The sequence below is a fragment of the Equus przewalskii genome, chromosome 4, assembly GCF_037783145.1.
Source record: "Equus przewalskii isolate Varuska chromosome 4, EquPr2, whole genome shotgun sequence".
NCBI classification, from domain to species: domain Eukaryota; kingdom Metazoa; phylum Chordata; class Mammalia; order Perissodactyla; family Equidae; genus Equus; species Equus przewalskii.
Window position 1 is genome coordinate 7,153,662 of NC_091834.1, and position 22,335 is coordinate 7,175,996.

The 22,335-nt window shown below is 42.7% G+C and overlaps 2 protein-coding genes across 8 annotated transcripts in view; one reads left to right on the forward strand and one right to left on the reverse strand.

Moving 5' to 3' along the window:
* The window catches only part of HBP1 (HMG-box transcription factor 1), a 33,451-nt gene that overhangs the window by 5,356 nt on the left and 5,760 nt on the right, over window positions 1–22,335 (forward strand). For 2 of the 5 annotated variants that reach the window (XM_008536475.2, XM_070617162.1), the window contains exons 2-8: window positions 7,627–7,810; window positions 9,827–10,055; window positions 13,237–13,375; window positions 13,746–13,857; window positions 13,943–14,055; window positions 16,328–16,484; window positions 17,158–17,302. In XM_008536475.2, the coding sequence (XP_008534697.1) occupies window positions 7,627–7,810; window positions 9,827–10,055; window positions 13,237–13,375; window positions 13,746–13,857; window positions 13,943–14,055; window positions 16,328–16,484; window positions 17,158–17,302 (1,079 nt within the window). Of the gene's footprint in view, window positions 1–392; window positions 2,421–3,013; window positions 3,149–7,626; window positions 7,811–9,826; window positions 10,056–13,236; window positions 13,376–13,745; window positions 13,858–13,942; window positions 14,056–16,327; window positions 16,485–17,157; window positions 17,303–22,335 lie in introns of those variants that run through there. The other 3 variants (XM_070617161.1, XM_070617160.1, XM_070617163.1) reach the window with 3 other exon arrangements.
* The window catches only part of COG5 (component of oligomeric golgi complex 5), a 344,840-nt gene continuing 332,565 nt past the window's right edge, over window positions 10,061–22,335 (reverse strand). Inside the window, exons 22-23 of one of the 3 annotated variants that reach the window (XR_011539403.1) lie at window positions 12,364–12,575; window positions 10,061–11,786 (exon numbers count right to left, since the gene is read on the reverse strand). Coding sequence is in view for 2 of the 3 variants with exons in the window: in XM_070617150.1 (XP_070473251.1) it covers window positions 12,530–12,575 (46 nt within the window). In the remaining variant the exon portion in view is untranslated. Of the gene's footprint in view, window positions 12,576–22,335 lie in introns of all 3 variants that reach the window. The other 2 variants (XM_070617151.1, XM_070617150.1) reach the window with 2 other exon arrangements.

Consider the following 22,335-nt stretch of genomic DNA (forward strand, 5'->3'; position numbering starts at 1 on the left):
GCCCTCGGGCGCGGCGGTGCCGGGCTGCGGCGGCGGCGCGGCCCGAGGGGGTCCCGGGGGCGGGGGCTGGGAGGAGCCGGCGCGGCGGCGAGCGGGCCGGGCCGCGCGGTGGGTGGCCGGGCCGGGTGCGGAGACGGGGCGGGCCGGGTCGGGCCGGGCGGGGAAGGGGCCGCCGCGGCGCCGGGGCTGCCCAGGAAAGTTTGACTTCAGCTCCCCGCGTGTGGGCGGGGGGCCGGGCGGGCGGCCGGCGGGGCCGGGGGAGCCCGGCGAGGCGCCGCCCCCTGCGGGGCCGTGAGGGGCTCGGGCCGGGCCGGGCGGCTCGCTGAGCCCCTGGGCCCCGGGGCTCATTGTTACGCAGTTCGAATGAATGGGCTCTGACGCGCCTGCGCGCTGGGGCTGAGCCGAGGGGAAAAACAAGCCTGGAGTCCAGGCGGCGGTCACATGATGGGGGGAGGGGAGGGCAGCGCGATGAATGGCGAAAGAGGGTGGGGGATGGCCCTGGCGAGCGCCGGGCGGCGCTGCCGCGGGGTGACCCGCAGTCGGGGCTTGGCAGGCGATCTCAGGCCCCGCCTTCCAGCCTGCGCTGCTGCCCCGGGCCGAGGAGAGCAAAACAAAAAAGAATCCCGGCGAAGTCGATAGCCAGGGCCCGGTGTGGGTAGCTTCTGGAAACGCTGCCTGGGGGAGTTCCCTCGCTGGCTGGAGTTCATTCCTCAGTGTGTTCAGCAAGAATCCTTTTTCCGAGGAGCGCCGGCCGCGGGGCTCCGCGCGAGTCCTTAGCTCAGGGGGCCGCTGATGCTGAGACGGGAGGAGGGCACGCGGGAGCTGTGTACACTGGGAGGGGTTGGCGTGCCACCAACTATTCCGACGGGGTGCTTTAGATTCTTTCCCTCGAACCAGCAGTCGCAGATGACGCCTAACAGTGGTTTTGAAATTAAAGTTACCTTTTGAGAGTTGGAATAATTTTAACGTTTGTGAATACTTGTCTGTTGTTTAACTGTTGATCATCTCCGTTTGTAAAGTATTCCGAGTGCCTTCCGTCTTTGTGGGTGTTTTTTTTTTCAATTTTATGCTTTAGCTCTCTGACAAGAGTGTTAGGGTCATCTGTTCAGTTTCTTTGATTAAACTGCTCAGTTCTTGCTGGGTAGGCAATACTCGACAAAGTTTTAAGGAAATTCGAATTCTATTCAAAAGAATTAAATCCACTCCGTAACTTTTTGATCTACTTTTGAGGAAGCCATTTAACCGCTTTACAGCGCAATACTGCTGTTTATTCTAACTTGACTCGTAGATTATTTATAGAATGAAAATTTGATTTCACTTTCTAGTTTCCGTGTTTAGTTTCATAAGCCCAATTACCTTTTCTTTCTGTTTGGACAGCCCTTCCCCTTCGTTCAGTTTGCACACTTCTAGCACGTCCGTTAGTTAAAAAGTTCCATTGTCCCAGGATTTCCCTGCACACCGATCGCCCCCGTTTTCCACGCTTCACACTGCCTCCCTCTCAGACTTCAAACACGGTACTGGTGCTCTAAGAGTTGTCTCCTCCACTGTATTTTAATTTCTTTGAACCCTTTCCTCACTATCCTTATGCTCAAGGGTGAAGGCAAATGGCCTGGGCTTGAGGACGGAATAAACTGCTAGACCCTAAGGTCCTTGACGGACAATTGGTTTTTCTCTTTGAAATGAAAATGTCAGTACTTTTTTTCTGTCATAAATGATAAGAAGTAACTACCGTGTTAGTGAGACGATGCTAGGTGTTTTGCATGTATTATCTCTTAAGTGTGAAAATGACTATTAGAATGGGAAGATCAACAGATTAATCTTTTTTAAGCCGACAAATACCTTGTATGTCACAAAATTTACGAAAAATGATCTTCTTGTTCGTTAACACATGAGTAATCACATTCCTTCATATTTTGATCTGCCTTTACTTTGATGCTTCATATAATTTATACTATAGTCTTCTAGAGAGAGAACAGAAGAATAGTTTTCTAATGGAGTTGATTGAATTTTTAAAGGCTAGCGATAGAAGCCTTTAAAGCCTAGAAAAGCTTTTTTCACAAGTTGTTATAGGTAAGGTGAAATGTTTTGGATTACAGTCAACTTTAAGAAAACAAGTTTCTTTCACATATGAATTTCTAGATGATTTCAAGTTTTTTAGATACAGTGACTTTGTCTTGAATACTATTTGAGTTGTCGATACTCTCTTCAACAGGCTTGTGGACGGCTTGTACTGGTGTATTTGGGTTTTCTGTTGTCTTCATCAGTATCAGCTTTCCATGTCAAGTGAGCACAAAATTGATAAGAACTTGTGTAGCTGTGATTAATAAGAGCTTGTGCGGGCAGCGCTGGCCCTGCCAGCAAAGGCGGAGTCTAGTGTGGGCAGCAGTGACTGATGAGATAGAAGAGTGCTCTGGAGCCAGGTAAGGATATGGGATGCAGCATCTTTTACACCTCTCGTAGTTACCATGGGTAGACAGATGCGCGTCCCATTTACGAAAGAGAAACCTTGGGGTAGAGGGTAAGTGTTGAGAGCCGTAGAGGTGGTGAGGGACGGTCCAGAGTTGAGTATTTCACTGAGAGACCACCACCCACCGTTGGGGGTTGCTTTTGTTTGTTTGTTTTCTTAACACTGTGGCAATCTGGAGTTGCAGAAACATTTCTTTGAAATCTTTTGTTTGAAGTTTCAGTGAAACTGTTCTAGAAGAACTGCCTTAGGGGCCCCAGCTGCTTTTGGTGGAGAAAGTTGGATTTAATATAGTTTGTTATGGGGGCTCATTTTAGCTTGGAATTATATAATGTGTTTTAAATACCTCAGTTCCTCCTGTTACAGATATAAATTAATTGCAAATTATCTTCTCTTCACCCCCTCCTCCCAAACAGTTTGAGCTTGGTATAGAAGTCGTTCAGGATTCGGGGAGGGTGGATGGGAGATCTTTTCCTTGATATCTTGAATAGGCTCTTGAAAGTAGGAGTCTAACCGATGTTGGTCTATACCTTTTCCCTTTTTTCTCAGTTCTTTTCAAAAAGAAAATGGTCCCATTCAGTCTTTGGAGTCCTCTTGTCCTCATCCATAGTACTACTTTGTTCACAGAGCTGTTTTGAGATTCATGTGGAAGTAGATGAAGTATGTGGAAATGCTCTGCACATGGTAGGTAGGCATTTAGTAAAACCTGATTTCCTTCTTTTTCGTTCACTGAGAATTAGCCATGTCTAGTCCCCTCTTCCTCTCCGTTTGTCTCTCCAAGATTTTGTGGATATTTACTTCTGAACGTTGCAAAACAAAAGCCATAGGGCCTTCCCATGCCCACCCAATAAAAGTTTGTGATATTGAACGTGACGTTTCAAAGCACAGCTGCTGGAGCGTTTTACTCTTCTCTTTTGAGAATCACTGATCTAGTGAAGAGTTGACATGTGCAGAGTTACTACAACACATGGCAAATTCTGTCGAATCCTCTTCGACCAAAGCAGCGCACAAACGCATGAATGAACAATAGGGTTAGCTCTACCAGGAGATGTTTGAAAGAGCAGCTTGTTGTCAAAGCGAATGTCTGACTGGTGTAATGTCGGGGCTGGGGGGGCATTTTTGAGTATGCTCTTCTGGTGTTCCTTTACTCTGTCAGGCCATGCTTCCCCCGGATATTTGGACAGAGAAAAATGAGAGTCAGAAAACTTACATTTGTATATAGATTTGAATTTTGTTTTCCTGTATTTATTTAATTCTCACAATAGCCTTGTGCGATAAGTAGAGGTACATGAAGTTGAGGTTAATGACCTGCCCCAGGTTTCATGGCGAGCACGAGTGAAACGCAAGTCTGTGGCCCTGAAGTCTAGGCTGCCGTTCACTGTACAGTAGGTTTACAGAAGCAAAACCTCCATCATCTCAAGACCAAACTTTGGATGGCTTTGAGCAGTGAGAGGGGCCAACACACAGAACTCAAATTTAACAAGTATTTATTTAGTCCCTTTTGTTATTTGTAGGTAGCTCTGTTTTGAAATTGAAATGTTTTTTTCCATCTTCACTTGAGGAGTATTGTGATGGGATGTTGGTAGATAACGAAGACACAGTGCTGAAGAAATGATAGAAGTTGCCAGGAGATGTTAGTGTCCTGTAAATGGTGAATGGTGGACACTGCAGGACGTGCTGATGGGGAGAGAGAATCGAGGTGGGGAGACTGAGAAAACCCCAGAGCTCTGCAGAGGGAGGGGGAAGAGCGGCCCAGCTGCAGCCCTGTCTCTGTGTGTTCCGAGAGCCCCTCGGGTTCAGACGCTTGGGGATAGCTCTGAGGAGATAGATCTGCAGAGTGCCGCCTCTGAATTTCCTAAAGACGTAAAAAATGAGAAAACTTTCAAGTTTAAGATTGCCGCTGGGGCTGACTTGCACGGATCACATCTGTATGTGAAGCAGAGTCGAGTAGATGTTCATGTCGCTCCCCAGCAGATTTGCTCTAACTATATACTAAGACTGTGATTAATCGGACTGTAATAGATCATGCTAAACTAGAAAAGTGTTAGTTTCTTTTGGATTTCTCCAGCATCTTTAGCTAGATAAACTGTTACTTGCCTAAAGTAACTGCGTGAGTGATACCTCACTTACTGAGATGTGCTGGATAACTTGTCATCATATTTCCCAGGGAAATACGGGAAATTGCTGAAGCTGAATGGCTGGCTGGTTTCCTATTGCTACTATTTTCAGTAACTGTTCGGTTTAGGACATTAAGTGCCCAGAGTACGTTACAGTTTTGCGCTATGTCAGTCTAAGGATAAGAAAGTTTTTGAAGTCGTCTTACATTTCGTTCACTCACTCTGTTTTGGTTCATCCTCACAGCTACTCTGGGCGGAAAGTAGAACGGAACCATTAGCCCCAGTTTACAGATGAAGGGAGTGAGTGAGTGAGAAGCTAGTCACTTAGGTCATATTCAGTGATCAAGCTGGAATCAAAACCCTTGTTTCTTTCCACCTAACCCAGTGCCGTTTTCCCTACTCCGTATTACATCTTACAGTTGGGATTGAGTAAGGCTCTACAGCAATGCCCAGGATATGGGTCATCTTTGAGGGTTGCATGCAGAAGGTATCCAAAATAGAATGTTGGCAAGAAAGTGAGGCAATAGGCAGTTTGGCTCTCTGTGATAAGAATCTTAAGATGTTTAATTGCCATCCACCTACTGATCTGTCTCTAGGATTCTAAAGAAATAATCAGATGTAAACAAATACTTTTAAAAAAATAAAATGTAACTTCAGTGTTATTTAGAAGAGTGAAAAAACTGGGAACAGTGTGCTCAACAGTAGGAGGGAAGTGTAAATTTTGGTACATCTTTATAATGTATGTTACTTAACTTTAAAATAGATCTTTGAGAAAATTAATGATATAGGAAAATGCTTATGAACTTAGGTTAAGGAGAAAGATAATATATATAATATGAAGTGTGAAGAAAAGTATATGATTGTAGATATCTACATGAAAAAGAGATTGGATTGTAAGGTAATACACCAAAATGTTAACGGTATCTAAATCTGGTTGGTGGGATTAGAAGTAATCATTATATCCCTTTTTTTAAAAAATGCTTTTTTTCACTCTTTTCCACAGTGATTGTATATTTTATAGCCAGGAAAACATATTTCATAACAAAAAGATCATGAAAAAGCCTTTGTAGAACAAAATTTGTCCCTGTTGCCAGTATTTGCTGGTGATTACATCATGGCTTAGAAAGCTCTGGTATAGATTTTAAGCAAGAAACATCTTTTCACTGCATTTGTGTGTGTGTGTGTGTGTGTTTGTGTGTGAGGAAGATTGGCCCTGAGCTAACATCTGTTGCCAATCTTCCTCTTTTTGCTTGAGGAAGATTGTTGCTGAGCTAACATCTGTGCCTTTCTTCCTCTATTTTCTGTGTGGGATGCCGCCATGGCATGGCTTGATGAGCAGTGCATAGGTCCACGCCCAGGATCCGAACCCAAGAACCCCGGGGCACTGAAATGGAGTGTGCTCACTTAACCATTACACCACTGGCTTAGCCCCACGCTGTATTTTGTGATCAGCCTGGGCTGGGGTACTTGACTTTTAACATTAATATGTTGTATTGTTTTATTTTGAGGAAAAACTATCTGTTATGTTAGTGAGAATTTTTTGTGTATTTCATATTAGCTCATTAGAATTTTTTTTTAAAAGAGATTTGGACTGGAGTCTGAGAAATCAGGAAATCTTCCTGCTGTTGTCACCCATTAAATAACCAATTTGATCATTATCCAAAGGCTGGAGCATAAGGGTATAACCACATTTTACTTTCATAACAGAGTTTGGTTGGTGGACTTTACTGAGAAACTATTTGGGTGTATTAACCTATGTGATTTTCTTCCTTGTGATAACTTTGTAGGCTTGAAATGAAGGTGGAGTTACTATTTGTTTAGCTAAATTTCCCATGATTATTCATTTTTCTAGGAATAATAGCTTATTCAGAAGAATAGGTATCTTTTTATTATAGCTAGGTCCCAAATTCTCATTAAGAAAACATAAAATTTTTATTTTCATGAGAAGTATAATATGTGACTATTCTAAGAAACTCTCTCTTAAATATTCTTTAGAGAATGTAATTTTAGGTGTGTTAATCCTGGTCACTTTCAGAAGATGGGAAAACAAAATACGGTCATGTGCCACATGACAAGGTTTTGGTCCTTGTTACGATGGTGTTCTGTAAGATCAGTACCGTGTAGCCTAGGTGTGTAGTAGACTATGCTGTCTGGGTTTGTGTAAGTCTGCTCTGTGACGTTCACACAATGATGAAATTGCCTAATGACGCATTTCTCAAAATGTATCCCTGTCGTTGAGTGACACATGACTGTAATGAACATACTTTGTAAATAGAGAAATTAAAATAATTCTTCAAAAAATGAAAAGAATAGAGTATTCCTTTAGTCTTCTGTTAAGTAAGGAAAGTTTGTTAATTTACTTTTTCTTTTAATTTACTTTTATGAAACTTGAATGAAGTTGTTTTTTGTTTGTTTGTTTTTTGTTGGGTTTTTCTTTTGTTGGGAAAGATTCGCCCTGAGCTAACGTCTGTTGCCATTCTTGCTCTCGTTTTTCCCTCCCCAGAGCCCCAGTGCATAGTTGTCTGTTATAGTTGTAGGTCCTTCTGGTTCTGCTGTGTGAGCTGCCCCCGCAGTGTGGCTGCTGACAGGCAGGTGGTGTGGTTCTGCGCCTGGGAGCTGAACCTGGGCCGCCGAAGTGGCGTGTGCCGAGCTTTAACTACTAGGCCTTCAGGCCTGCATCTTGTTAATTTACTTTTAAATTTGAAGATACAAGTTTAAAAGAAAAGTTTCCTTGGCCTCAATATTTGGGTCTGAAAGGAGAGTTACTAGGTTAAAGAAGTAAAAGTATATATAACTGTGCTGTTATTCTTCTAAAGAAAAGACGTTTATAACTTCAAGATAATAATCCTTTGGGATTTGGGTTTCATTTAGAGCTGACTACGTGGGTGTAGGCCAGACTATCAGGGAGTCATCCTGGTGAGGGTTTGAGGGGGATACAAACAGCAGTGTGTGGTTAAGTTAAAGCTACAACATTGTGATGTCTCTGATTGACTTTATACTTATATAATCTCCAGATCACATGACTTACATTATTTTTATTTTCAGTCGGAGCACCATAACATGGTGTGGGAAGTGAAGACAAATCAGATGCCTAATGCAGTACAGAAACTCCTGCTGGTAATGGACAAGAGAGCTTCAGGAATGAATGACTCATTGGAGTTGCTGCAGTGTAATGAAAATTTGCCATCTTCACCTGGGTACAACTCCTGTGACGAGCACATGGAGCTTGGTAAACAAGATTAAAAGTTTTTTAGGAATCTCACTGAGATTCAGATTAATTTTCATGTTTAGTCAGCTTTTCCACCTACCTTGAACTGCTAAAAAGTATGTGACGTTTTTGTTCACTAGGAGTTTTCAGTGTTCTCTTGTTAGTGCTTGTAAAATATTACTTAAACCCAATCTAACTTTGGGCTATTTATGTTTATCACAGAGACTCATCTATAAATTATCAAGCTAAACTGCCTTGGGGGTAAAGTTTGGGCTATTAAACACCGTAGGAAAACCCTGCTGTGTGGCTTTTCAGAAGAGGTTACTTTGAAACATCCCAGTGAGCTCAGTAAATGATGCTTGGCCGTTCTTCATGGCTGGTTTCTTGGTATGATGGGGAGATTACAGTGGACCCTTGAAACTTGAGGATCTGACGTTTGTGGTTATCAGTACTGCTGAGCTACTCCAAGCCGTGTGACCTGTAGAAACATGTAGGTTGTTGAGGTTCAGTTTTGAATTGTATTACTTTGAGGCCAGTGTTAAAGAATACACACCTAATGAGTGACCTTGGCTTGCTGCCCAGCTTTTCAGCTTGGCTTTGTCCACATTTAATGTGTGGTTTTCCTTAATGTTCACAAGAACCCTGAGAAGATGTCATTATCCTCATTTTACAAATGATGAAATGGAGGAGATTATATGCTGGAGTGCTCTCTGGGAATTTGGAGATCCTGAAGGTCTGGGGACATAACCTGTTTGAATGCCAGGGGGTTACGGGGCCCTGATATTCCTTGAGCAAGGAGCACCATTTTAATCAGGTAGTTGATTCTCCACCATCACATTTTCAGGAGGAAATCGGGAACTTAGGGCCCAGGGGGTCAAAAACTTGCATGACCCCTCATTACTTCAGATTAAAAGTAGTTAATTTTCTGAACTTGAAAAACAGAACTGAACCCTTTACAGTAAAGAAGAATGTTGGCAGTGAGGGAAGGGATATGGCTACAGCAGCATGAGAGTTCCCGGTGAGGTGAGCCTGAGTTGGTGGGATATTTTGGCTGCTCCGTGAAAGGGAGATATCTTGTAGTCGGTTTGATGAATGGGTCTCCTGAATCAGTGCTTGTAAGTAAGACGTTTCGGTTCTGGCAGCTCTTATGGGATCTTTGTCTGAATAGGAGTTGTGTATGTACTTCTATAGTGACGGTTCAGGAGGACTCCCAAGACTAGAGGGGTTTCTTGACTTACATACTGAAGGTGTGTTTCATAGAGAGGTTTTTTAAGGCCTGCAGGATGCTTTTGCTCCCCTCCTTTCCTTTTTTAATTTGGTTTTTAGAATGCAGTCTTCCTTATAGTGTTGTAGCCTTGGTGTGTGGAGCGGTACCTGGGTACTATTTGTAGTTTTCTCTCTCGGGGAGCTGAGAGTCTGTCAGGAACTACCTTTCAGGAACACACTTTTAGGAAAAAATACCAGTAAATATTACTGAGTTCAGAATTTCTCAGTAAAAAGAAATAATTTAGCATAGACAAAGTTGAATAAGTAGTACCTAAACATTTATATGATCTATAGTCTCATCTTTGAAAATTGTTGTTTTCATAATTGCAGTACAGGTTAATAAAGTATGTGAACAGTAAATACATATATGCACGCATAAAATGCCTTTTTCCTCATTAACATGTTACTGTAAAAATGTCTGAGTGGTATATGGATTATTCCCAGGTGAGCTATAAAAAACGGGGGGGAAGATCACAGATCTGGTTTTCCAGTCTGAACAGTGGTGGTGATTACATGGTTTGGGTAGTGAAGTCATCAGTACATTTATATCTGTTAGGTTTACTTTCCATCAGACTCTGTTGACCCTTAAAGTTATAAGGTGTCATTTTTTTTAAATTGAAGCTTGTTTTATTCAGGAAAACATTTTAACTTTAACCTTTTCCTCTCACAAAATTAATTAGCTAAATTTGAGGACGTCTCTTCCGACTGTAATTATAACACCATTCCCCGCATTAATTTCCTCTTGATGATTTTGAGTGTGCTTGTTTGCAGATGACCTTCCTGAGCTTCAGGCTGTTCAGAGCGATCCTACCCCATCTGCCATCTACCAGCTCAGTTCAGATGTTTCACATCAAGAATATCCAAGGCCATCTTGGAACCAGAATACCTCAGACATATCAGAAAATACCTACCGTGAAAATGAGGTGGATTGGCTAACGGAATTAGCAAATATCGCCACCAGTCCACAGAGCCCACTGATGCAATGCTCGTTTTACAACAGGTAGGAACACTGCTTATATTTTTATTGAAAACTTCTATCATTACAAAAAGCTATGAATTATTTTTTTTCCAGTTTAAAAAGTAATGATGCTATTAACCATCTAATGAATGGTTTTCTTACATTAGAATTTAAGTAATTAGAATTAAGCTTCTTGTCTTATAATGATCAAAGAGGTATTTCACCGAATATCATGATTTCATACTTTTAGAATTAGATAAAAGTGTTATGAGAACAGAAGAGTCAGAAAATGTTTGTAATTATTTTAAACTCATTGAAAAATAAGTCAGGGGTTGGTCCCGTGGCTGAGTGGTTAAGTTCGTGCGCTCTGCTTCAGTGGCCCAGGGTTTCGCCAGTTCGGATCCCGGGCGCAGACACGGCACTGCTGGTCAGGCCATGCTGAGGCGGCGTCCCACATGGCACAACCAGAAGGACCTACAACTAGAATATACAACTATGTACTGGGGGCTTTGGGGAGGAGAAGAAGGACGGAAAAAAAAAAAGATTGGCAACAGTTGTTCACTCAGGTGCCAGTCTTAAAAAATAAAAAATAAATCAGACCAGGAAATACTTTTATTATATATTTTTGCTTATAGAAATGAAAAGTGTATTTGTCTAAAAAACCGTAATTATAATAAACTTTACGTTTTAAACTTTTATCAACCTTGAGTTTGGTTCCTTTTGGTCTAGGTTTATTTCCTTCTACTATGTATGTGGCCTTATTTATCTGTTTGCTAATAGTAAAATTTCTGATATTAAAATCTTGAACTTATAAAAGTGGACTCCCATTGGTAAAAGCCGCTGTTTTATCTACTCAGACCAGAGTTTAAGAAAATGAGTTTTGTGCTATGAAATTATGAAAGCTTCCAGCTAATATTCCTAGAGACATCTAAGTGGATAATATTTTATTAATTACCCGTGAAATTATGAAATTATCTGTGCAGAAAGACATGGGTGAATGAGAGTTTGTAGGGGAGAGCAGTGCGCATATTTGTGCTCGTGTGGGTGGTAAAGCACACCCCACGCTAGGCGAGGCAGGCATGACTGGGTTTGGGTAGCGCTGCTAAGAGCATACTTCTTTGCTAAAGAATACGCTTCTTAGGTGTGAAGCCCTGGTTTTCTTGCAACTCATTGTTATGTGTTTTCTTCTCTTTAGCAGGATATTGGTCTTGATTTGAGCAAATTCAGTTACCTTTGGTTTAATTCCATGAAAATTTCCACAGGAAAGAAAACTTGTCTGTCAGAATAGTAATTCCTTTATAATCCCAGTTTTCATTATAACCTTAATAGTCAAAAAGCTAAAAATTCTTTTACAATTTAAAAAAACAAACCCTGATTTTACTGTAGGACTTGCTTTTCCCCCCTTTTCTAGTTTGTAGATAATACTGGTTATTTTTCATAGCATACTCATGAGGACTAATAGTTCATGGGAAGTTGAGTAAACCCCTCAGAAGAAAGTCAATATAAATAAAAACATGAGTAAAGGCGTATCTCCCAAAAGATGTGAATTCGTCCTCTGCTGCCCTTTCTGGGCTTCCTGTCCTCCTAGGGGAGCAGACCAGGAGTCTTGCTCTGCAGTCTTGGCTGCCTTCTCCCGCTGTCAGTGGCTGTTCAGGCCGCTCCTCGTAGCGGTGCCCTCTGTTAGCTGTTGAGCTGTGGATGTCTGAGTCCTAACTGTGTGGTTCCAGGGGGTTGAGGACAGGTAACATTGATTATCCCTGCAGAGATAGAGGGCTGGAGAGACCAATGGTAATAGTGTTTTAGACACGTTCAGCATGTTGATTTTTACAGAACATTTTGGCCATATACATTTTAGAACATTGTATTGTTACTTCTCTTGTAAATGGTTAGACAGAAGAACTGATAAACTCTTTTTCTTTTATTAGTCATGAAAGCAGGGATGAACTAAAGGAATTTTAACAGTTTGGCCATTCTCTAATATTTCATAAAGATCTAAATGTATAATACAAGGAAGAAATTGGCAAAGATGAAAACATTCAGTATTGGTATTTTGAAATCTAAAATTGATTGGAGAGTATACTAAGATGCATGGAAATTTGAGGGGTTTTTATTTAAGTGATATGAACATAAAAGCAAAGTAGATCCTCATTTAGAAGTAATTTCTGCAAAAGTATAATGAAAAATGTTAATGAGGATAAAATAAAAATTGAGGGGCTAATTTCTCAGGGAATAAGGGAAGAATTGGAAAGTATGATGTCCCTCTCCTTTTTTAGAAGAGGGTTAGTACAGACATGCTCAAGTTTTTTTCTGTTAAGGATCAGATCCCTATTTGACATGGCAGAGAATTGACCTGATTGGGTCCTTCAGACAGATTTGCCCCTAGACCCTGTCGTCCTGGCTGCTGCTGTCCGCATCCCGAGTCCGTGCACGTTCCCGGTCGTCCTTTTGGGCTTGCGGCCTCTGCTGCCCCCCCTCTGAATGGCTGATCCGTTTGGGCAGGGAGGCTCCCCATGCGCTCATGGGAGCGCCGTGTTCTCTGAAGGAGCATGCCTGGGAAAGAGACTTGGGAGAGGAAAGGGGAGAAGGGATGACTTTTTTTAAGGTGATCCGAGGGGGAATCTGGCCTTATGTGTAGATGGTTTTCAACAAGTTTGTATGAGAAAACAAAAAATAGTGTCCGCTTAAAAGAAGTTGCAAATAGGCTGCTTTCTGCTATAATAAGTTGCAGCATTTTAGCTTAAGGTCGTTCGTTGTATCTGCCCAGTGATGGGGTGGTTGGTGGATGGAGTTCAGTCAGTCACGTTAAGCTTAGATGCCCTGTTGATATTGAGAGTTTCTGACGACATCAAAGTAGAAGAGAGAACTGGACAAGGAGCCCTGCCCCGGGGTCTCGTCCTTCATGAGTGAAAATATGCGCATTTATATGTACTTAGTGATATGAAAATGAGTGAATAAATAAATAAGTGAAATGGTAATTTGGAATTTAAAATACGTTGTCAAAGCTGGAAAAGATGATGTTTAAAGTGTGTGAAGAGGGCTTGGGTAAAAGTTGAGTTAAGGAATAGCGTACTATAAATGAAGTCTCGCTGTCTTTATGCTAGTTTCCCATAGGTGTCTTACATGTAATAACACTAGCATTATGAATATGGAGTTCTTTTCATCAGAAGGAAAGATATACTTTAAGGATCTGTGCTGTATGGTGAAAACTGCTGCTTTATTTCAGATCATCTCCTGTACACATCATAGCTACTAGCAAAAGTTTACATTCCTATGCGCGCCCTCCACCAGTGTCCTCTTCCAAGAGCGAGCCAGCCTTCCCGCATCACCATTGGAAGGAGGAAACACCAGTGAGACATGAAAGGGTGAGTTTATTCATGAGATTAAACTTTTACTGAGTTTGCACAACCGTTGAAATATATTAACTTTCCCTAAGAAATTCTTTCGAAGCACATACAGATGGGAAATAGTAAGTCTCGCTATTCAGCCGCTGGTCTGGTTTAGATTTCATGTCCACATCCATTAACTGTTAGGAAAGTTCGTTACTAGCAGGAACATGCATTTAACTAAAACTTCCCAGAACTTTGGTTTTCGAAGGTCTATTTTTTCCTAAGTTTAGAATTATTAAGTTATCCACGAATAAGAAGAGAGCCTGAAGCATTGAGATAAAGACAGATATTAATGAAATATGTTAAAAAAATAAAAATAAAAAAGTGGTAATATTTTTCTCCATAGGCAAACAGTGAGTCAGAATCTGGGATTTTCTGCATGTCCTCCCTCTCAGATGATGATGATTTGGGATGGTGCAATTCCTGGCCTTCAACTGCTTGGCACTGTTTTTTGAAAGGTAAGAGAAATGCTTGAATTTTCTACAGCCTCCTCATGTGGCGCCCTAGGCACATATCTAATACTTGTTTTTACTTCACCTTTAGGCACACGACTGTGCTTTCATAAGGGAAGCAATAAGGAGTGGCAGGATGTCGAAGATTTTGCTAGAACCGAAGGCTGTGATAATGAGGAAGATCTCCAAATGGGCACTCACAAGGTTGATTTAAAATTTTTAAAACTTTTTGAAATCTTTCAAAAGGTATCCTGAGGTTTACTATTGGTCTACAGGAGTGCCCTCCATTTACTTTCGTACTTAAATGGCATCTTACGTTTTAGGTAGAGGTTTTGTGACCACTCGTTCCTTAGCCTCGTGGAGAGGAGCAGTGGCTGAGCTTTTACCTTTGTAACTGCTTTCTTAGATGGGGAAAAGAGTGTATTTCTTAGCACTTTTTATATGGTTTATGTTGGGAAAAACTAAACTGGCATTAAAAATAAAATGAATAAATAAGCAAACCGAAGCCTTCTCTTAGGTAATGTACAAAGTGGTTAAGTCCCCTATGGATAATTGAGAGTTGATTATTTTAAGTTACTTTTTAAATGACTCTGTTTCAAAACACTGGCATTTGCTAAGGCGATAAGTAAAGCAGCAGTGGGCAGCAGTAGGATAAATAGCGGTGACACCTTACTCTTTGACATCTTCAATTTCTCCATTTCCGCTGTAGGCAGAGAACTTGGGCATGTCAAGTGTGCTTGTTTAGAATTCCTCTTTGGATCCTGCTGTCCCCTACTATTGAGTCTCTTGAAAAAAATAGTCCTGACTTGGCTGCCTTCAGCCCCTCCTGCTGTTGCTCGTCAGTGCAGTAAAGTTGGCGGCAGTCTGCCTGTGGCCTCTGCCACTCTTCTAAAATTGTCTCGAAGGTTACCAGCTTTATTCTCATTTCTAGGGAGACTGCTGCTTGTTCTGTTTGACATCTCTGCAGCATGTGACACAGTGGGCTGTCTTCTCTTGATTTGTGCGTGTGGCAGTGCCTTGATTCTTTCTGCTGTCTCTGTCTTTTTGACTGGTGGCTTGTCCTCCCACGATGTTGAAGGTGCGATGAGGCCCCCCACCCCAGCTCCTCTCTGCTGGGAAGGCGGCAGCTTCCTAGTGGCCTGCTGTGAAAGCTCTCAGGTCTTGGAGTCGGAAACCTGGGCTCTCTGTCCAGCTCTTCCAGCACCCTTTTGTGTGACTGACCTCGGGCAGATTGCTAACCCCTCTAGGCGCTGGCTTCCTGATCTGTGAAATGGGGTTACTTTTAAGGTCTTAATAGCTCTAAGAATTAGAAAATTCTGTAATTCAGTTATTTACAAATACATGTCTGTAGCTTTTGCCCGCATGTTTCCAACTGCATGTTAGCTGTCTGTACATGAGTGTGCCAGTTCTTCAAAGTCAGCCTATTAGTATAACAGAACTGGACTCACCTTTTTCTTCCCGTTCCTGGCCTACCTTCTCCCTGTTCTTTTAAAGATTATTGTCCTCCTTGATTGCCAGATCCACAGCCATGAAGCTGACTATTCCTCTCCTCCCTCCACATTCACTCGGTCACTTGTGTTCCTTCAGGACTTTTCACAGTCATCCTCCTCTCTCATTCATTCTGTGTTCACGCGCTGGTGTAATCGTGATCTGGTGCTGTAGCTAGCTGTGGGCGTGTCTCTCTCCTTTGTTTTTCTGTGAATTTAAGAGTAGGGATCATGTGTTGTTAATGCTTGTTTTTTCAGAACCTAGTACTTGGCATGTACTAAGTGCTCCAAGAAAACCTTAGTTGAATTTAAGTTCAGCCTGGTTCTACCACCACTGCTCTGCTCAAGTCAAGACACTAATGGGTCTCTCTCCTTACATCTTCAAATAAATCGAATACTAGATGTACCTTTTATTCTGCTGTCTTTATCATCCTAAAATTGACGATCATATTAATAAAAATACTTTCATTGACTTCCCAGTACCCTCTCAAAGGAGAGTTTAAGCACTTTGCCTGTCTTTAAGATCCCTTTACTTACGAACTGGCCCCTCCTTTCAGTCTTATTTGCCCCAGCTCTGGAATGCACCTTGCGTTTTTAGCAGATACTCAGCACTCGGCAAAGAAATGGTTCATTATAGCTGTTGCTGGTGTGAGGCATGTCCCTCTGCCTTCCTAAATTTCATTCTTCTTTTAAAGCCCAGCTCAAATGGGAGTCAGAAGCCCTCCCTAATCTGTCTTTCGGAGTTCTAGCTTCCTGTATTAAACTCCACTAGCGTTATTTGTCCTTGAGTTCAAGTGCTTATTCCAGTCTGCTTCGTACTGTAGTGATTTGTTCATGTGCCTTTCTTCACGCTCAGACTGAAAGCTCTTAAAGACAGGGCCTCCTGTCTTGTTTATTTTACCTTTTCCACAAATTCTTCCACACAATAGGAGCTTCACAATGTGTTGAACTGAATGTTGCCAATTAATTCACTCTGCATGTATTTTCAGGGCTATGGTTCTGATGGTCTAAAGTTGTTATCACATGAAGAAAGTGTCTCATTTGGCGAGTCTGTACTGAAGTTGACTTTTGATCCTGGTACAGTAGAAGATGGTTTACTTACTGTAGAGTGTAAACTGGACCACCCTTTCTATGTTAAAAATAAAGGTAGGGCTTCAATTTGAATTTGTAGTAACTTTTTAAAGAAAGCTTCTTAAATCTATAATTATGTCTTGTGGCATAATTCTTTGATGATTAAGAAAAAAAAATGAAGGAAAAACTTCTTTCCAACTAAACAAAACTACCGTAGGAAGTGCCTTATCCTAATGCCTAGTGAGGCCTCAGTGTCTTCGCAGGAGTCAGGCGCAGCTCTGCTTGCTGGGCCTGAGCTTTTAGACTTGGGTAGTAGCTGTAATAAGCTCTCTGTCAGCTTGATACAGTTTGGGGAGGGGAGTATTCTGGTAATGGCATTTTGATTTAGGGTTACCAAATGTTCCACATACTTGAATCACTTTTCAGAGCCTTACGACGACAATACCATGTTAAACATAATCATTCAGAGACTATTTCATGGTCTCAGTCATCATCATTTATCACTTACGAGCTTATGGATTGATGGAACTGCTGCTTGATAGAATAGAATCTGTATGTTAATAAAATGCTGAATTAAACTAGTTTTGGAGGGCTTTTGCATTCCTTAAAGAAAATACTTGGACTTGCTGTGTGGCAAAGATATATGCCTTGTGTTAAAAATCTCTTGGGACTTACTTTAGGCACTAACTTTTTATTCTTCAGAGTCAATTCCCATGCCTGAGGTAACTGTCGTTTGATTTCCCTTTAGGTTGGTCGTCGTTTTATCCCAGCTTGACTGTGGTACAGCATGGCATTCCATGTTGTGAAATTCACGTTGGTGATGTATGTCTACCTCCTGGACACCCCGATGCCATTAATTTTGATGATTCAGGTGTTTTTGATACATTTAAAAGGTAATAGTGGATTGATTGATTCTTTTTTTTCTTTTTTCTCTTAAAGTTTACCCATAATCTCCCTAAAGATTGCTAAGTCAGATATTTAGGAGGGTAAACCTTTCAAGATTTGAGAATTATAAAAGGACTACTTAGAGGAAGTATATATATGACTAAATGAAAGAACATTAAATAAGTAATAGTTCGAGGGGAGTTTTCCGTGGAGTAGTCATCTGGGAAAAGTGGGTTCCTAAAACGTTTAGGATTCGATTAGGAAAAATGCTGCACGTTGTATGACCGAGAATTAAATAGTCAGCTCTGAGGGTTGTATTAAAAAACCTGCTGTATCTGGCCAGTTATTTTTAGCCAGTCCATAAGTCTCTTAATAGTGTTTTTTGTAGTTAACTGTATCTTTTTTCCCCTTTAGTTAACTGTATCTTGTTTAATAATCATTTTGACCAAGTACATTAGTTGCATGGATTAACAAATGGTAAAAATGGCAAAAACTTGACATTTTGAAAGATTTCAAAGAGGGAAGTGAGTTTTCCTGAGATCACCTTGCTAGTAAGTCGTAGAATGGGACAACAGCCCTTAGGTGTCCTGACACTCAAGAAGGTTGACCCACTTTCTCAGCTTGTAGGGAACTTCTCTGTTTTAGCACTAAAGAGTCCCCCATCCCTGGAAAGCCCCCAGTCCTGGGCACACGGGACAGTTGATCACCCTCCTCCTGGAAGGCAGCCAGAGAAAGTCTGTGTGTAAATATCTGGGATTTTAAGACTCTTGAAGATAATTTGCAAATCCATAGACATTAAGTAGAGAATTCTCAAGAGTTCCTGCTGGCCTGTAGATTTTATTTAATTTTAACATAATAAAATATAAGGTTAATGTATTTTTATTTAAAAAAGATAAGTGAGACTGTTACTTAAAAAAGCAGCTAGCCCTGGGCCTGGCATGGGCTGCATGCTGCACAGACATCTGCGGGATTGGCGTCTCAGTGCCGGGGGCTTATATCCCTCGTGTACACTTCTTTTTGAAATATTGTAGAAAAACGAGACAATTTTAAGGTCTGATACTCTAAGTGTTCTTGGGATGCACATCAGTGACACCTTTCATGTTTTTGTGAGAGTGTAAACTGTTTGAAAAAAAAATCGGAAGATAATTTGCCTTTATCTTACAATGCTGAGTATCAGCATTCCATCCTTCTGTGTGTCTACCCTAGAGAAGTAAGTTCTTAGAGACGCGCACTAGGAGATGTGTAAATAAGTTCATCGCCATGTTGCTCCTGATAGCAAATGTGGGAACGGTATCAGTCCTCAGTAACTGGAGAGGGAATACAGAAACTGTGATACAGTCATGCAATGGAATTCTTTCTATCAGTGGAAAATGAATGAATCTCAGCCATACATCTTACAACATGGACCAATTTTAGAAATAATCTTAAGTAAAAATTAATTTGAGAAATACACAGTATGATGCCATTGTTTTATGGAATCAGATGTTCTTTGGAAATATATGTAATGAAATTGTAAGTTTTATTACTCACATATGATAGAAGTTATACAGTTATGCCGGGGGTTCCCCAGGCCACCCCCAGCTTTGGTGATTTACTAGGAGGACTACAGCGTTCAGCATATAGTCATACTCACGGCTGTGATTTCTTTAGTGAAAGGATACGAAGCAAAATCAGGAAGAGGAGCGCGAGGGGTGAAGTCTGGGGGAAGCGGGCCTTTCAGGAGCCCTCTCGCTGCTCCCTGCTCATTCCCTCAGCAGTGAGCTGTGACAATACAGCCGGGTCACTGCCTCCCAGGGAAGCTTGTGAGACACTCAGCACCAAGGGCTTGTCCCCTGGGCTGCCCTGCCTGGCATGTCCCCACATTCCAGACTTGCAGAAGGAAAGCAGGTGTAAACCGTGTGGTTTGGAGACACAGTTGGGGCATGGTGAGCCACTCTTAGCACTTGTGGGAAGGGTGGAAACCCTCCCGAAGTCCAAGTCCCAGGTACTAGTCAAGGGCCAGCCTTGTAAGTGAACCCTTGAAAGGACAGCAGTCAGGCCTGCTATGTTAATTCTCTTCTGCACAACAGCACATTGTACATTATGTGTCAATCTAAATGACATACTAACGTAATTAATGCTGCTATAGTATTTATATGTTGTATTTATGAATAATCTATTCGTTTTATATTAAAATTATTGAAAAAGTAAGGGAATGATAAACCATTCAGGAGAATGGTTATCTTGGGGGGTAGCAAATATGGAACTTTAGTGACATCAGAAATATTCGATTTCTTAATTTAGGTTGTGGGTTCATTCATATTTCTTTGACTGCTTTATAAAGTAAGTACATATATTATATAGTTTTTTTTTTTTTTTTTTTTTTGGTGAGGAAGATTGACCCTGAGCTAACATCCATTGCCGCTCTTCCTCTTTTTGCTTGAGGAAAATTGTCACTGAGCTAACATCCGTGCGAGTCGTCTTCTATTTTCTGTGTGGTACACTGCCACAGCATGGCTTGATGAGTGGGTCCACACCCAGGATCCAAACCCGCAAACCCTGGGCCACTGAAGCAGAGTTCACGAACTTAACCACTGGGCCAGCCCCAGATTTTTTACGTATCAAGTTTTGCATAGTGCAAAACTGCTTTTTTAAGCCAAAAGAAACATTTGGTTACCTAATTCCTGTTTTGCCAGGATGGCAAGTTTTCATCACTTGCTGCCACTGAACAGCAGCCAGTCTCAGGGTGACCTTGGGCACTGGTCTCATTGCACTGTGGAGGCACAGCAACACGCCTCTGTTCCCCTCCTCATCAAGGAGCAGAAACGGGCGGCCTCGTCCGGGAGGAGCCATGAAAAAGTTGGGAAGCGTGAAGCTGACGAAGCTTTCTTCGCGGGCTGGCTGGCGGCATGGTGGGCTGCGGGAAGTGGCGCCTGGCTTACAGAGGGCAAGAGGGGAAAGGGGGCAGGAGGGAAGCCCGGAGCGAGTGCGCAGGCAGCGCTTCGGGATCGTGCCATCCAGGGAGGACGTCTGAGCAGACTGGAGCCTGGGGAGGACCAGAAGTCCGCGGTCGGTTCCGGGCTCCTCAGCACGGTTTGCGGCTCTGCTGTAGACGGGAAGCTCCCCAGGGAGCGCGTGGTCTGAAGCAGCCCATTCGAGCCCGTGGGAGGGGAGGCCAGTCTTCTAGGCGTCAGGCAGGTTTGAGACGGTCACTTCTGGCTGTGAAATGGACGTTTCTGTTCAAGTCATGTCATCTTATTGAGTGCCTGTCAGGACCTGGGCACCGTCCATGTCACCTTTCATCTTCACTACCCTGTTAGATCACAGCTTCATTCTAGAGAGAGAACTAAAGCTCAGAGAGGCTGAGGAAGGTGCCCAAAGCATGGCTGTAGGGTCAGAACTGGGAGTCAAGGCTCCATCTTACGAAGATGCTCGCTGCAGTGCTCTTGCTGACCATCTAGGCTCCTGCTGCGCTAAGACGAGATTACAGCCTGACTGCGTGTGTCGCCCGTGCAGCCTCTGCCCCGAGCGCTCTGTGTCTTGTTCTTTCAGCCGTGCGGCGTTGCACAGCATGTGCTGTCCTCGTCTCAGAGATAGGTAAACCTGAGGCTGCATGGGTCATTTGACCCGCCCAAGGTCATATTACTAGGAGGTGGCAGAGGTGGGATGTGAACTCAATTAAGGTTTTACATTATTATGTTCTCCAGAGTTACTTCTGTGACCCTGCCAGTCAGTCAGCCAACATTTGAGAGCCTGGCATATGCTGGGCTGTGGGGATCTAGTCACTCGGGACGTGGGCCTGCCCCTGTGCGTCCAGTCCAGGGTAGGGACCGCGTTAGTCGGCATCACGGTGTGGTACGGCTGATGGGCAGCAGGGGGTAGCCTGGCAGGGGCGGGAGCCCTGGCGTCGCACTGTCTGGCTTCACACCCTGGCTCTGCGCTAGATGGACTGGAGGCAGGAGCAGGTTAACTAACTTTTCTACGGCTCTTAAAAGAAATCTGTGAAACGAGGGTAATATCAAAGGGAGGATTGAGTGAATTAGTCTTTGTGACATGGGTCAGAGACACTCCACCTTGTGGAGTTTTCTTTAGCAGTCCGAGCCTGCAAGTGGGGGCATTCTGCGCATGCGCTCGAGCCCCTCGAGCCCGCGGAGGGCGGGGAGGCGAGCGCACAGGCCGCGCTTCCGTTTGCCCTGTGGGCGCTTTTAGCGCTGTGCGCATGTCTGAGTCCTGAGTGCTGACTGATGCTTCAAGACACTCTAAATTGTATCCACAATGGAAACAGATGATGGTTATATTTGTACCACTAGATGGTGGAGTTTCCAAATTTCAGTAATTAGTTTAACCTCTTTTCACGTGTTTTGGTATTTCAGATTGTAATTAAATATTTTCCTGCAGTAGAGATTAATAATTTTCTGTCAGGTTCATTTATAATGCTTAAGTTTGTTGTTTTTCTAAATTATATATGGGATGGGCTTAAGATAGCAAGAATTGTTTCTCTGACATGGTACTGATTGCTAAGCATTCATTAGCTGATTTTGGAGTCATACTTTAAGTACATTTATTTCATGTAAAACCTTTAAAAAAAATAGGCGGCGCGTGGTTGACAGCTGGCCCCGGTGGTTTCTAGCGAGCGTGTGGCCTCACTCCTGGCGCTCTGCGTCTGTCTGCAGAGCAGCCCTCGTTTCCTGCCGCCTTGCTGTCCAGCAGCTTCTGCTCCGATAGCTGACAGCAATCTGTTTGGATGTGTTACTGGCATTGCTGTTTCAGGGAGAGGATTAGGAGCTGGGTTTAGAATAAAAGGTTTTCTGCTAAGATGAAAAGTATAAGCAGTAGGGATTAACACAGTTGGACCTAAAGAGGATTTTTTGACAGGTGTATGTTTAGGCTGTTGTCTGATGGCCTCTAATTTTCAGCTAATCTGATTGTCATTTGTTCCCCTTGAGTTTAGCCGCTGGTGGTGTGGGGCACCACAGGGCTTTGGAGGGGGGCGGGCAAGCTGGGCTTGACCTGGTAGCTGTGCGGCGTTGGGTGAACACCACTTCATCTTTCTTAGCCTGTT